Source organism: Protopterus annectens, chromosome 1.part1 (assembly GCF_019279795.1).
Source record: "Protopterus annectens isolate FY-2018-M chromosome 1.part1, PAN1.0, whole genome shotgun sequence".
NCBI classification, from domain to species: domain Eukaryota; kingdom Metazoa; phylum Chordata; order Ceratodontiformes; family Protopteridae; genus Protopterus; species Protopterus annectens.
The window spans coordinates 310,136,999-310,149,238 of NC_056726.1; the positions used below are offsets into that span (position 1 = coordinate 310,136,999).

The window sequence follows — 12,240 nt, forward strand, 5'->3', positions numbered from 1 at the left end:
ATGAACCTATTTGTTTACTGGGAAAGTCCGTCTTGAAACAAGCCAATTTTCAGCGGAGGCCTGGGGAGAAGCACTCCAGATGAAGGTCTTTGTAACGTGGGAGGAAATCGGAGCACCCGGAGGAAACCCACATGAATGCAGGGAGGACATGCAGACTCCGCACAGAAGGCACCGCAGCTAAGAATCAAACTTGAGAACCTTTTACTGTGCGGTGACAACATTAACCGCTGCACCACTGCGCTGTCCTGCGCAGATGGTGTTTAAAGGTTGAGATTTTGGGTTTGTTTTTAGGTGAGTGGAATATTTGTGACGAACAGGAGGAGTTAGAGGATGGTCACCTGCAGAGTTTAGATTTTATGACAAGTAATAGGTGTTTGTCTTCGGAGTAGAAGTTTATATTGGTAAAGTAGTTATGATTTATGTTGATGCTAGGGCATTCACCTGATTTGGAACATAGAATGATGCTCGATTAGATGGGACTGGGTATCTTGCAGATTTACAAAAATGGGATCTCCGTTTAGAAGGATAAGGAATAGGCAAAGCTGTGGTGGTAGTTTTTCCTATTGTCATCTGTAACATATTTTTTTTATTTTTGTTTTGTTTAGATGAAAGTCAGATTTCAATTTTTCAACAGTTATGATCCCTAAAGGTTTTGTATAGGTTACAAGTTGAAGATTCTTCTGCTGAGAATTACTTGGTAGTAAATAGAACTAGTTTAGATTTTTTTTTGTTTAGGTCAGGTAAAAGTTGATCACTGTTGGGTCATAAAGTAAAGCACTTGTGGCAAATGCCTGTTGAATTGTTCTTTTCTCTACTTAATTTTACTAAAAAGTGTTCTAAACAAAAATGTAGAACTTTAGTCTGAAATCATTATTCTTTGACAGTTTGGCTTTTTCCCCGAAGCTATCAGCTTTGTGGTTTTGTACTGAAGCACAGCAATTAAACAATATTTTAAATGAGGCTTAATCTTCAGCACAATATTTATTAGTACAAAAAGCCTGTTGAAATGGTATTACCCCATCATTCCTTATCACCTGCTGGATAGCCACCAGCTTACTGATAGGACACAGGACAGGAGGTCAAAACTGGTGAGGCCACCTCCACAAACAGGTCCGTCACTAGCAGAGTCCCCCAGCGCTCTGTACTGGGCCCGCTCCTTTTTGGCATCTGTTTCTCTGAAATTGAAGCAAATGCTGAATGTTTATGGCTGACCAACTTTGCAGATGATTGCAAGCTGGGGGCTATCAATTCCCCTGCAGACACTAGCATTCTTCAAGAAGGTCTATCTCTGACTAACAATAGGTGCCAAAGCCATAGTCTCTAAATTCAGTGCTAAGAAATGCATAATTGTACCCTTTGGGAAGTCAACCATCCTGGCTAATTACCACATTAATAATATGAGCATAAGAGTCAACTCGGTGGTCAGGAATCTGGATATGCACAGAGTGTAGCCTTACTTACAACCACCAAGTGGCCACAGTAGTGAAGAAATCCTTTTATGTTGCTCAACTTATAAGGGCCTGGCATTTAGGTCCAAAGTGGTCATTCCCCAACTGTACATTGCCCTTATCAGACCAATCATAAGAGTGCAATACTCCCTTTGTATGTACCTGACTAGGCATGTGCAGCAACGAGAGTGACCTTCGAGATTCTTTACAAAAATAATACAAGGCATAACAAGCCTGCCTTATGCATAGCACCTTAAAGCCCTTTCCCTCTACTCAGTCTCCTACAGATTGCTGAGGGGTGATCTGTGCCTTGCTTGCAAGGCATCCAAAAACTCCACACTTATGAATCTCCTATATATTTGTAAGTCAGTGTACTAGAAATACAAGGTCTAGGGACCTGAATTTTTTTGAGCAACTTAAACGGAACATGCTGGAGGGACAGATGTGCCCCATAGACTGCCCCTTGTATGGAACAGGCTTCCCATCTTAATCAGTTTAAGCGCAACCTAGACCACTGGATGGAGAATAAGAATTTTTCACTGGGCCTGGCACCCATGTCTCTTATGAACAGAGGTAGCTTATAAATGCCTGGCGCTCAATGTCCTGTTTGGATACAGGACCTCATTCTTTTGGGAAAACCTGGCTAGGCTTAGAAAAGCCCCCCTTCCCAGGCCATTAGCCTAATAATCTGTCTTCTCAGTCACCATTGAATTTATACCTTTTCAAAAAGGGAGACAAATTCCAGCAAATGTGACACACGTGTTCCTTGCTGAGCCTACATTCCTGTTCAATGGTCCTAAACTGCCACCTAACGGTTTAACCAGGCATACTCCAAGATTACCCCCACCACCACCACCACCAAAAAGCCCCCAAAAAAGATATATTTATTGTGCAGTTGAGCAAAAAGAGGTGCTAGAATTTAAATTAAAAAAATCTAGTGTATTTACACTGGTTTTATTTCAAGTCCAATAGTTTGATAAATGGTTCTGGCATATTTACATTGGTTTTATATTTTGTTAAATGACAGTTTTGCTCAAGCATCTTTAATGTTTTCCAATATTGAAATGGTACGCTGTACAGATGCATACAGGCTGCACTGTGGAAATTGGTGTAAAATCCTGAAAAACTCAGGCTATGTCTTGGGGTTAATTTTTTTTTTTTTGATTAGTCATATTCTAATCCAGTCACTGCTCATTTGTCAGTTTAATAGTCTTCAGAAGAACTGGGGTTCAAAGTGCATTTTAGTAAAGCACCAGGCTATATTTTACAGACAACAGTTTGTTGCTCAACATCACTTGCATGGTGTGTAACTAAGAGTAAGTTACTTAACTCATCATATCTACTACATGTGGAATGTTACACCTCTAGCAAGCCTACATGATTCCTTAGCATTTTATGGAAAATGTTAAGGAACATAAACCAACCAAATGTAAATGTCTCGTGAATAATTAATGATATTAAAAAGGTACAAGCCATAATGTATGTAGCAAAACGTTTTTAGAATGAGAGAAATCAGTTCTTTGTCTTTATATCAATACTTTAATGCATTATGAACCAGAAAAATCCAGACTGAAAATTTTCTCTAAATTTTCACAAACTGCTTTTGTATGTTAAAAACAAGCTGAATGAAAATTTCTGTTCATGCTAATTATTTTGATTATTTTAAATGAATGGTATCTGAAATTTGCTTTTTATTTATGGCTAATCTTTTCTTTTTCTTCACAGATTGCCCTTGACACCTCCTACTGGACGTTTGTCAATGCATTTTCTGTCCTTGGCAGTATTGCACTTTATTTTGGAGTCATGTTTGACATCCACAGTGCTGGGATACACGTCATTTTCCCATCCCAATTTTATTTTACAGGTTAGTAATATTCAAGATACTCAAATTGTCTGTATGCAGCTATTAATGGTTGTTTACCTGAAAAGCATAAAGATTATGAACTCCATCCAAGTCCTCATTCATGGTTTTAAGGCTTGCTTCTGCTGGATGAGGACCTGATTACTGCATTTAACCAAATATTGCTAGTTTGGTTACAGCTTATGAAGCCAAGGAGGTGAACATTATACTACCAGTGTACCCATGTGTGAAGGACAGAGGCAAGAAGAAACAGCAGGTCTGGTAGTTTATACTGGTGGTATCAAATGGATAATGAAGTGGGAACAAGATGAATCTGTGAGCAGGCATGTTAGCAGTCAAACCTACAAAGAACAGAGTTTTGGGTGTGGTTTTGTGTCTGTTAACATTTCCGTCTCAAGCCCAACCCCTGTGGCACAGTGCAATAAAGCCCTGACTGCACCTCATGAATCTATGTTCAACTAGTGGCAGGGGATGCTGGAAGGACTGGGTAGTGAAGGAAGGGAGTGTGGTTGACACTGGTTTGTCCATCCCTGGGGGAAGGAAGGCTGTCTAGGCTAGCTGCAATATCAACATTAAGAGACTTGTGAGCTCCACACTGCCAGTGGTATACAAGTTGGTCTGAAAATTGCTCAGGCACAGAAGCATGCATACACTTCATGACATGAGGACAGCCACTGCATAGCTTGCAAGGCTACTCTGGGGTGGTGATGGGGTTGAGGCACACTTTCCTGCAGCAGTATGATGCTACACCAGCTTTTCTAATCTCACTGGTCCTAAATATGGGTTGGGTTGAGCCTAGGGCAAGTTAACGTGGGTATAGTACACCCAGTGAATAAGGAGAGGAAAGGAGCTGATAGCAACTAATAGTCATTTGCAGAAAGTTAAGTAAGAGGAAAAAAATTCAGTCCCATACTTTACAATTTGTAGGGCATGATTTTCTTCAGGAAACAAACACAGTGCTGGTTGCCAAAGTAGTTTATTCATTGTCTCGTAGCACATGCCCAACTTGTTCCTCGTTACAACAGTATAGTTTTCTTTCTTCCTCATGATATAGCTACAGATAAGAACACCAGTACAAGGGCAGCATATTCTAGTAAGATTCTTGTAAGATCAAGTGATTACCATTATATCCTGAAAGTGCACCAGAGTAAACTGTATGATAACTGTGTGGAATACAGCCTCAGCCAAACAGAGAATCAGTGTGTATATAAGAGGAGAGCACCATTCCAGTCAGCTGTGGCTAGCTGCACTAGTGGGGACTGGGAAGAAAAACTGAGGTAAGTAGACATTGGCTGTAATCAGTAAGCATTATAAGTTGGGACTAGGAGATGATCCTTTTTAGTGTAGGCAGTTAATGATTGAAAAGTAGTATTAAGTTATCAAAATATTTGTACTATAAAATGTGTATTTAAATCTTGGGGAGAAAAAATTAAGTATTTCTCAATGGAAAAATATCTGAACTAAGAGCAGAACATGACTTGGTCTCCAGAACCTGGAGGGCATTAATGTTGGACGTATGAAAGAATAAAAAACATGCTCAGTACATAACTAAGGAAAGAAATGTGTAATTCCATATACCAATGAGAGAAAACAGATGCAAGTTCATCCATCTGTTTTTGAAACCATTTGTCTTGATGAGAAATGCAGTGGTATGACACTGAGCAAGATAAACAAGACTTCCCTTTCCCCAACAGTCTTCAGCTCATCTGTGGCATCCTCATATGTTTTTAAGAAAGTTGAGAAAGGTAATCTCTCCAGTATTCCTAGGTCTATCCTAGAGCCTTCTCCACTGAGCTAAGGTAACTTCAGCTCTTGTGATAGTCACTCACAGGACATCCTCACATGGTGGCCAACGCACTTAACTGTCTCCTCAACACAGAAGAGCAGTGGCTGTATGCTCAGATTATTCTGGGTTGTACACATGTAGCGATTCTGGCTAGTCTGAGAAGGGACTGCACTCCTTTTTCTAATCATACTTAGTGGCCATAGTGGTAATGGGAAGGGGGGGTCACAGAATGACTAGTAAAATGAGAGCTCTGGGCTATGACTCAGTTCTAGCTTCTAATAGTGGAGTGAGAACTGATGGCAACATCAACATAACATTACATCGAAAACAAGTACGACTCCAAAACATACCTCTCAACCGTCCAAAGGTTTACCTTAGATTTTTGGTCTCTTCCTCATAAAATTTATGGTTTTCTGACTCTTCTCTGAAATGTGAAATCACTAAATAATGCCATATTTGAGTTTCAAACCGCACATGCTTCAAAAATGCAAGCTAATGTAAAACATGTTGTTCTAACAACCCTCTAAGTTATAAGTTAATATTTAAAATTTGCCCCCCCCCCCCAAAAAAAAAAGTTATGTACTCACCATAACATTCCATGGCTCCAAGACTCCATATTTTGCCTTTATTCTCACTGATGGGTTTGGAGCCAATCCTCTGCTCCGACACGGCCGTTAGCAAAGCTCAAGGTTTGCCAGTAGTTCGAGACCAAGCCCCCTTATCCCATGATGCACTGCTGGAATTACCTCAGATCTTGTTTGCTGCGTGTATATATACCCCTGTAAGGTGTGCACTCCCCAAGAGAAGAATTAGTATTACAACCAGGATGATGCTAGCCTCTAGGTCAACTGTCACCCAGGAGGGGGATGGAGGGAGGGACGTGAGAATAAAGGCGAGATAAACAACTCACATGGAACGTTATGGTGAGTACATAACTTCTTTATGTGAAGTTGTTAAATCTCGCCGTTTATTCTCACTGATGGGTAGCGTCCCTAGCACCCGCAATCCTGGGTTGCTCACTAGAGTACATTTTTCAGGACTGTAGAACCAAAAGAAGACCTGTCCCTGGAAGCCTTATCCACTTTGTAATGAGTGATAAAAGTATGAAGCTTAGACCAAGTGGCTGCAGCACAAATGTTATCAAGGGGCAATTTGGCTTGAAAGGCAGAAGATGTAGAAACTGCTCTGGTTGAATGAGCCTTTACTTTGTGTGGCAAAGGTATGTTAGCAGTTGCATGAACAATCAGATAACCATTTTGAAAGGATTGTTTTAGCCACTGGTCTACCTTTTCTGGCTTCCAAAAAGGATACAAAAAGTTGATCTGATTTTCTAGTATCCTTAGTTCTATCAAGATAAAATCTGAGCTGTCTGTGCACGTCAAGTTTGTGCAGCATGTATTCTAATTTGTTGGAATGGTTGGGAAAAAAGACTGGCAACTCAATGACCTGATTGATATTAGACTCAGAACAGACTTTTGGCAAAAAGGAGGGGTTTGTTCTGAGAGATACTCTTATCAGCATGGAAAAATCATATAAGGGGGTTTGATGGATAATGCTTGAAGTTCTGACACTCAGCGGGCAGAAGTTATGGCCACTAGAAAAATAGTTTTCCAGGAAAATATGAGATCACAAGATGATGTTGGTTCAAAGGGGGGAATTATATGAGATAGCATAAAATTCAAATTCCAGGGAGAATAAGGGGTTTTGACAGGAGGTCTCATGTGAAAAACACCTTTGAGAAAAACCTTAGATAACTTATGGGTCATAATATTTAACCCATCCAATCCAAGATGGAAATTAGATATGGCGGCTAACTGAACCTGAACTGTGGCAGCTGCTGCTCCTTCCTTAAAAATCATGGTCAAAAACTTGAAAATGGACGACAAAGGAGTTCGGAAAGGGTCAATTTTTTGTATACTGGCCCAAATGGAGAACCTTTTCCACTTACTGCGATATAGTTTTCTGGTGGATGGCTTATGAGAAGACAATAGAATTTGTCTTGCGTCATCTGAGAGGGAATGAAGCCTGGCTATTTGGGGAAGTGGATCAGCCAAGTAGTCAACTTCAGAGACTGCAATGAAGGATGGAGGTCCCCTGACGGGTGTGTCAGGAGGTCTGGAACTGGGTCCAGGATCCATGGAGCCTCCAGCAGATGATGATGAAGAAAGGGGAACCACATCTGCCAAGGCCAATGGGGGGCTATAAGGATAACAGTCATTCCCAGCGACTTTGCTTTCTGTAAAAACCTGGGTATCAATGGAATTGGAGGGAATGCATATAGGAGACCCGGAGACCAATCGTGTACGAATGCATCTCTCTGGGGATGTCCCGGAGGTGGTATTAGGGCAAAGTAGTTTCTGCATTTGGTATTGATGTGACTGGCAAAAAGGTCGCAGCAAGGCTGGCCCCATTTGTGGAAAATCATGTCTGCAACGTGTTGGTTGAGACCACTCGTGCGGCAACAGGATTGCCCTGCTCAGCTTGTCCGCTATCACGTTGGATTTTCCCAGGATGTGAGTTGCTAACAGAAAACGTTGGGATGACACAGCCTACTGCCATACCCTGAGGGCTTCTCTACAAAGGGGGCAAGACTTGGTTCCACCCTGCTTGTTCAAGTACCAGACCACTGACATGTCTGTCTGAATTGCAGTTGTCCCTAGAGGAAGAGAGTCCTGAAAGTACTGCAACGCCAGAAGTACTGCTCTCAACTCCAGAACACTGATATGCAGATGTGACTCTTGATTCGTCCATGTGCCTTGGGCAGTCTTTCACTGAAAATGCCCCTCCACCCTATCAGGGAAGCATCTGTGGTCACAGTGGCTACTGGGGGGGCACAAAGGGTCAGCCTATTGTGACATAGAGACATCAACCACCACCGAAGGTCCCTTTGCAAGAGTTTGTGATGAGAATTATATGGTTCATTGGCAATTTCAGGTAAGACCATTGAGCGAACAGGAGCCATTGAAGAATTTGCATATGCATCCTAGCGAGTGGAATGGCTATAATTGCTGCCGCCATCAAACCTAGTACCTTCAAGACGTCTGCAGCTGTAGCTCTGTTCTTTGACACCAATGAGTTGACGTGTTGGCGAAGAAGTGAGACCCTTTCGACTGGAAGACTTAGAGTGGTGGTTGAGGTATCTAACTCTGCTCTTATAAAAACGGTATGCTGCGATGGCTACAAGGCAGACTTTTAGAAGTTGACTGTAATGCCTAAATGGTGGCAGAGTGTCAGAGTAGATTTTGTTGGCTGAATCAATTGATGCCTGGTGGTGGCGGTAAGGAGCCAATCGTCTAGATATGGAAACACCTGGAATCCTAGATGCCTCAGGTGAGCCTTGACCACTGCCATGCATTTGGTGAACACTCTGGGGCAACGCGGGTGATCTCTGGAGTCTGTCCATCTTTATGTGGTAGTATGTGTCTTTGAGATTGATGGAGCACATCCAATCACCTTTCCCTAGAAAGGGAAGAATGGCCTGAAGCGTGACTTTTCGGAACTTCTCTTTTTTTACAAATTGGTGGAGTCTGCTGAAGTACAAGATAGGTCTCCAGTCCCTTGTTTTCTTTGGAACCAAAAAGAATCTTGAGTAAGATGTTCTTCATTCCACATTGCTGCAGTCCTAACTATTGGGTAGTCCGCTGTCCAGTCGGCCCGAATACCAAAGTATATGGCTGACGTCGGTCACGGCGCATTAGACTGACGTCAGTACGTCAGGGTACTAATGCGCATGACCGACGTCATATCCTCAGTCTTTTTTGCCGCATGGTCCGATGCAGAAGCAATTTTGCGAGTGCAGGTTGGCGTTCTGAAAGTTTCTGAAGTCAGAGTTTCAGACCGAATCAAAGTTGGCTAAGTACCCCGTTGGGGAATATTTTGGTTTTTTCTTGCCTCAGTATTTAACCGGATGTCAGAAAAAGTGAATAACTGTATTTCTTGTGGGAAACAGATACCTCATAGGGATTACCATACTCTGTGTATACCTTGTTTAGGGCCTGAGCACGACGTTGTTGGATGCCGCTCTTGTGCAAGATTTAACAAACGCACTATTAAGAGAAGGTTAGACTGTGCCAGGTTAGTGTTTGGGAAGCGTTGTAATTATAAAATGCCGCCGGATGTTCCGGCGCCGCAAAAAGCGCAAGGATAAAGCAGCAAAGCCTAGAGTGGAAGAACCGACAGTCCCTGACGCTGGTTCTTTAGAAGGCTCAGTGGAGCCGGAGGTTCTGCCAGGTGTTTCTTTGGAGTCTGAGGGAGAGGCTTTATTGTTACAGGATGTATCCTCTCAGGAAGTAGGCCAGGCTGAGGGGGCTTCTCAGGTGGCTGTTCTTCCCTCTCTTCCTAAGGTGGTTAGAGCCTCCCCCTCTGTTTCCAAGGCTTCTTTGAGAGGCAGGCCTAGTGTAGCTTCAGTGGGGGTTTCTCCTAGTGTTTCAGGGTCTTTGCCTAAGAAACATATGCTTAAAATGGCAGAGGATTTGATTACTATGATTAGAGGTTCTATGCCCCCTCCTGTTAAGAGGCCTAGGGTGGAACCTGAGTTTGAGAGTTTTGAGCACTGTTCGGAGGCTTCTGAGTCTTCGGCTGAAGACTTGCAGGAGTATCCTCCTTATTCTGATTCTGATGTGGATGATTCTACTCCTTCAGCTTCTCCTCCTGAGGATTTTTCTTTTTCAGAGACTCTGCATTCCATGAGGGAGCATTTTAAATGGGAAGGTCAAGATTTCTCTGATTCCAGGAAGAGGCTTAGGGAATTTTTGTTTTTACCCCAGCATAGGCCTTTAGCTATACCTCCGGTTCTGAATGTGGTGGAAGATGTTTTTGCAGAGGCTTCCCTGAATCCTGATTCTTTGCCTCCTGCACCAGTTAAACCGGATAGGTACTATAGGGTGCCTGACGCTCATAAGTATCTTTTTAAGAGTCCTAGGGCAGACCGGGAAACTGTCTCTCAGGGGCCTAAAGGTGTGAAGGCTTCTGTGGTTAAAAATCCTGTTCCTCCTGATAAAGAGGCAAGGGCTTTGGATAGATGGGGAAAGAAAGTGTATACTTCTTCCACTTTAGCCATGAGGGCATTGAATTGTCAGTTTCACATGTTAAAATATCAGAATTACCTCCTTTCACAATTGAAATCTAAGGTGGATGCTCTGGCAGAAGGTATTGAGTGTAAAGAGTTGCAGGATTTAGTTCATGTGTCTGAACAGGTGGGTAAACATTCCTTGCAGTGTGGTTTTGATGCTGTGCAGGCCTCCTCGAGGGTGGCTGCCACTGGTTCTGTTCTTCGTAGGCACGCCTGGTTGAGAGATCAGAACTTAGCTGAGCATGTTAAGACAAGGATTTTGGATGCTCTTTTACAGTCTGATGTGTTGTTTGGTTCGCCTGTTGAAGCAGTTTTAAAGAAAATGGAGGACAAGGCTAAGTCTATGCAAACTGTTAAAGATTTTTTGCAGGTGCAGCCTCCGAAGTTTAGTAGAAATTGGCCTACTAAGGGGTGGATTTATCCTGCTTATGATTCCCAGTCTAGGGGTAGGTCTAGACGTGGTAGGGGCAGAGCTCAAGGTTCTTTTAGGCCTAGGACAGGAGTTCACCTGCTCAGACTTCTGGTGAGGGCAGGGGTCAGTCCTTTCGTAAGCAGACCCAATGACCTGCCTTTTCAGCTGCCAGTACATTCTCGCCTGGCAGCACCTCTGGGAGGAAGGCTGTCTCTTTTCAAAGAAAATTGGGATTTAATTACCCAAGACAGATGGGTTCTGGATATCATTCACCACGGTTACAGGTTTTATTTCCATACCTTGCCTCCTTTCAAAGGCATGCCAGACATTCCTCCTCTACAAAGAACAGAGGCTCACAAGCAAATTTCTCTGTTGCTCCAAATAGGAGCCATTCAGTCAGTTCCTGTGCCAGAAAGGGGCCTAGGATTTTATTCTCGCCTGTTCCTAGTACCAAAGAAGGGGAACACGTGGAGACCAATTTTGGATTTATCTATCCTCAACACTTATCTGGACATTCCCAAGTTCAAAATGTTGACGTTACAACAGCTTTTACCTCTGCTGGGCAAAGATCACTGGATGGTAACTTTAGATCTCAAGGAAGCTTACCTTCATGTGCCTATAAGGCTAAGTTGCAGGAAGTATCTGCGTTTTCGAGCTGGAAATTCTCATTATCAGTTCTCTGCATTGCCCTTTGGCTTATCCACTGCGCCCAGAGTATTCACAAAGGTTCTGGCTCCAGTGATAGCTTACTTCAGGCTAAAAGGAATTCAAATCTATCCTTACTTGGACGACTGCCTGATTCTGGCTCAAGAAAAGGAAGACCTTCTACAGCATTTGGAATATGTTATAGCAGTGCTAAGATGCCTAGGGTATTCTGTGAACGAAATAAAGTCCAGTCTAGTACCCTCTCAAGACATGTGCTTTCTGGGTGTGAGACTGAATACAGCAGCCCAGATGGCCTTTTAACCCCGGACAAACAAAAGAATCTATCCAGTTACTTCCATCAACTATCTCTTCAGTCCGGGCTGACTGCAAGGACAGTCCTTCAAGCCTTAGGGTTCATGGCATCTTGTATTCTGGTGCTTCCCAATGCCAAACTGCATATGAGGAAGCTACAATGGTATCTAAAAATCTATGGACACAGCACTGCCAGGATTTGGACACTGTCATTCAAATAATACCTTGCATTCAAAAGGAATTTTTGTGGTGGGCTCAGGAATGTCACCTAAACAAGGGACTCTCTGTGACCCGGCCAGAGGCGAGTCAGATTCTAACGACAGATGCCTCAGACATTGCTTGGGGAGCTCATCTAGATGGAAAATGGATACAAGACAAGTGGCCTGCCAGACTACAGCATCTACATATCAACATGAAAGAGATGTTAGCAGTCCAGTTTGCATTAATGGCTTTCAAGGAGTTACTTCTTCCAGGGCAGGTGTTGATTCTAACAGACAACACAACTGTCATGTGGTACATCAACAAACAAGGGGGAACACATTCTTACCCATTGTGCAGGCAAGCAATGATTTTATGGGAGACTGCGCTCAGCTTGCAACTAACTCTACAGGCAAGGTTTCTGCCGAGCACAGAACTCCTTAGCAGATGTGTTAAGCAGGCAAACCATGGAGCCCCAGGAGTGGAAACTGGATCTTCATGTATTTC

The 12,240-nt window shown here is 42.9% G+C and overlaps 1 protein-coding gene across 5 annotated transcripts in view; it reads left to right on the forward strand.

Annotated features, from left to right (window-relative positions):
• ATP8B1 (ATPase phospholipid transporting 8B1) overlaps nucleotides 1-12,240 on the forward strand; it is a 1,573,644-nt gene that overhangs the window by 1,536,213 nt on the left and 25,191 nt on the right. For all 5 annotated transcript variants that reach the window (XM_044074782.1, XM_044074792.1, XM_044074774.1 and 2 more), the window contains one exon: nucleotides 3,174-3,312. In XM_044074782.1, the coding sequence (XP_043930717.1) occupies nucleotides 3,174-3,312 (139 nt within the window). The remainder of the gene's footprint in view (nucleotides 1-3,173; nucleotides 3,313-12,240) is intronic.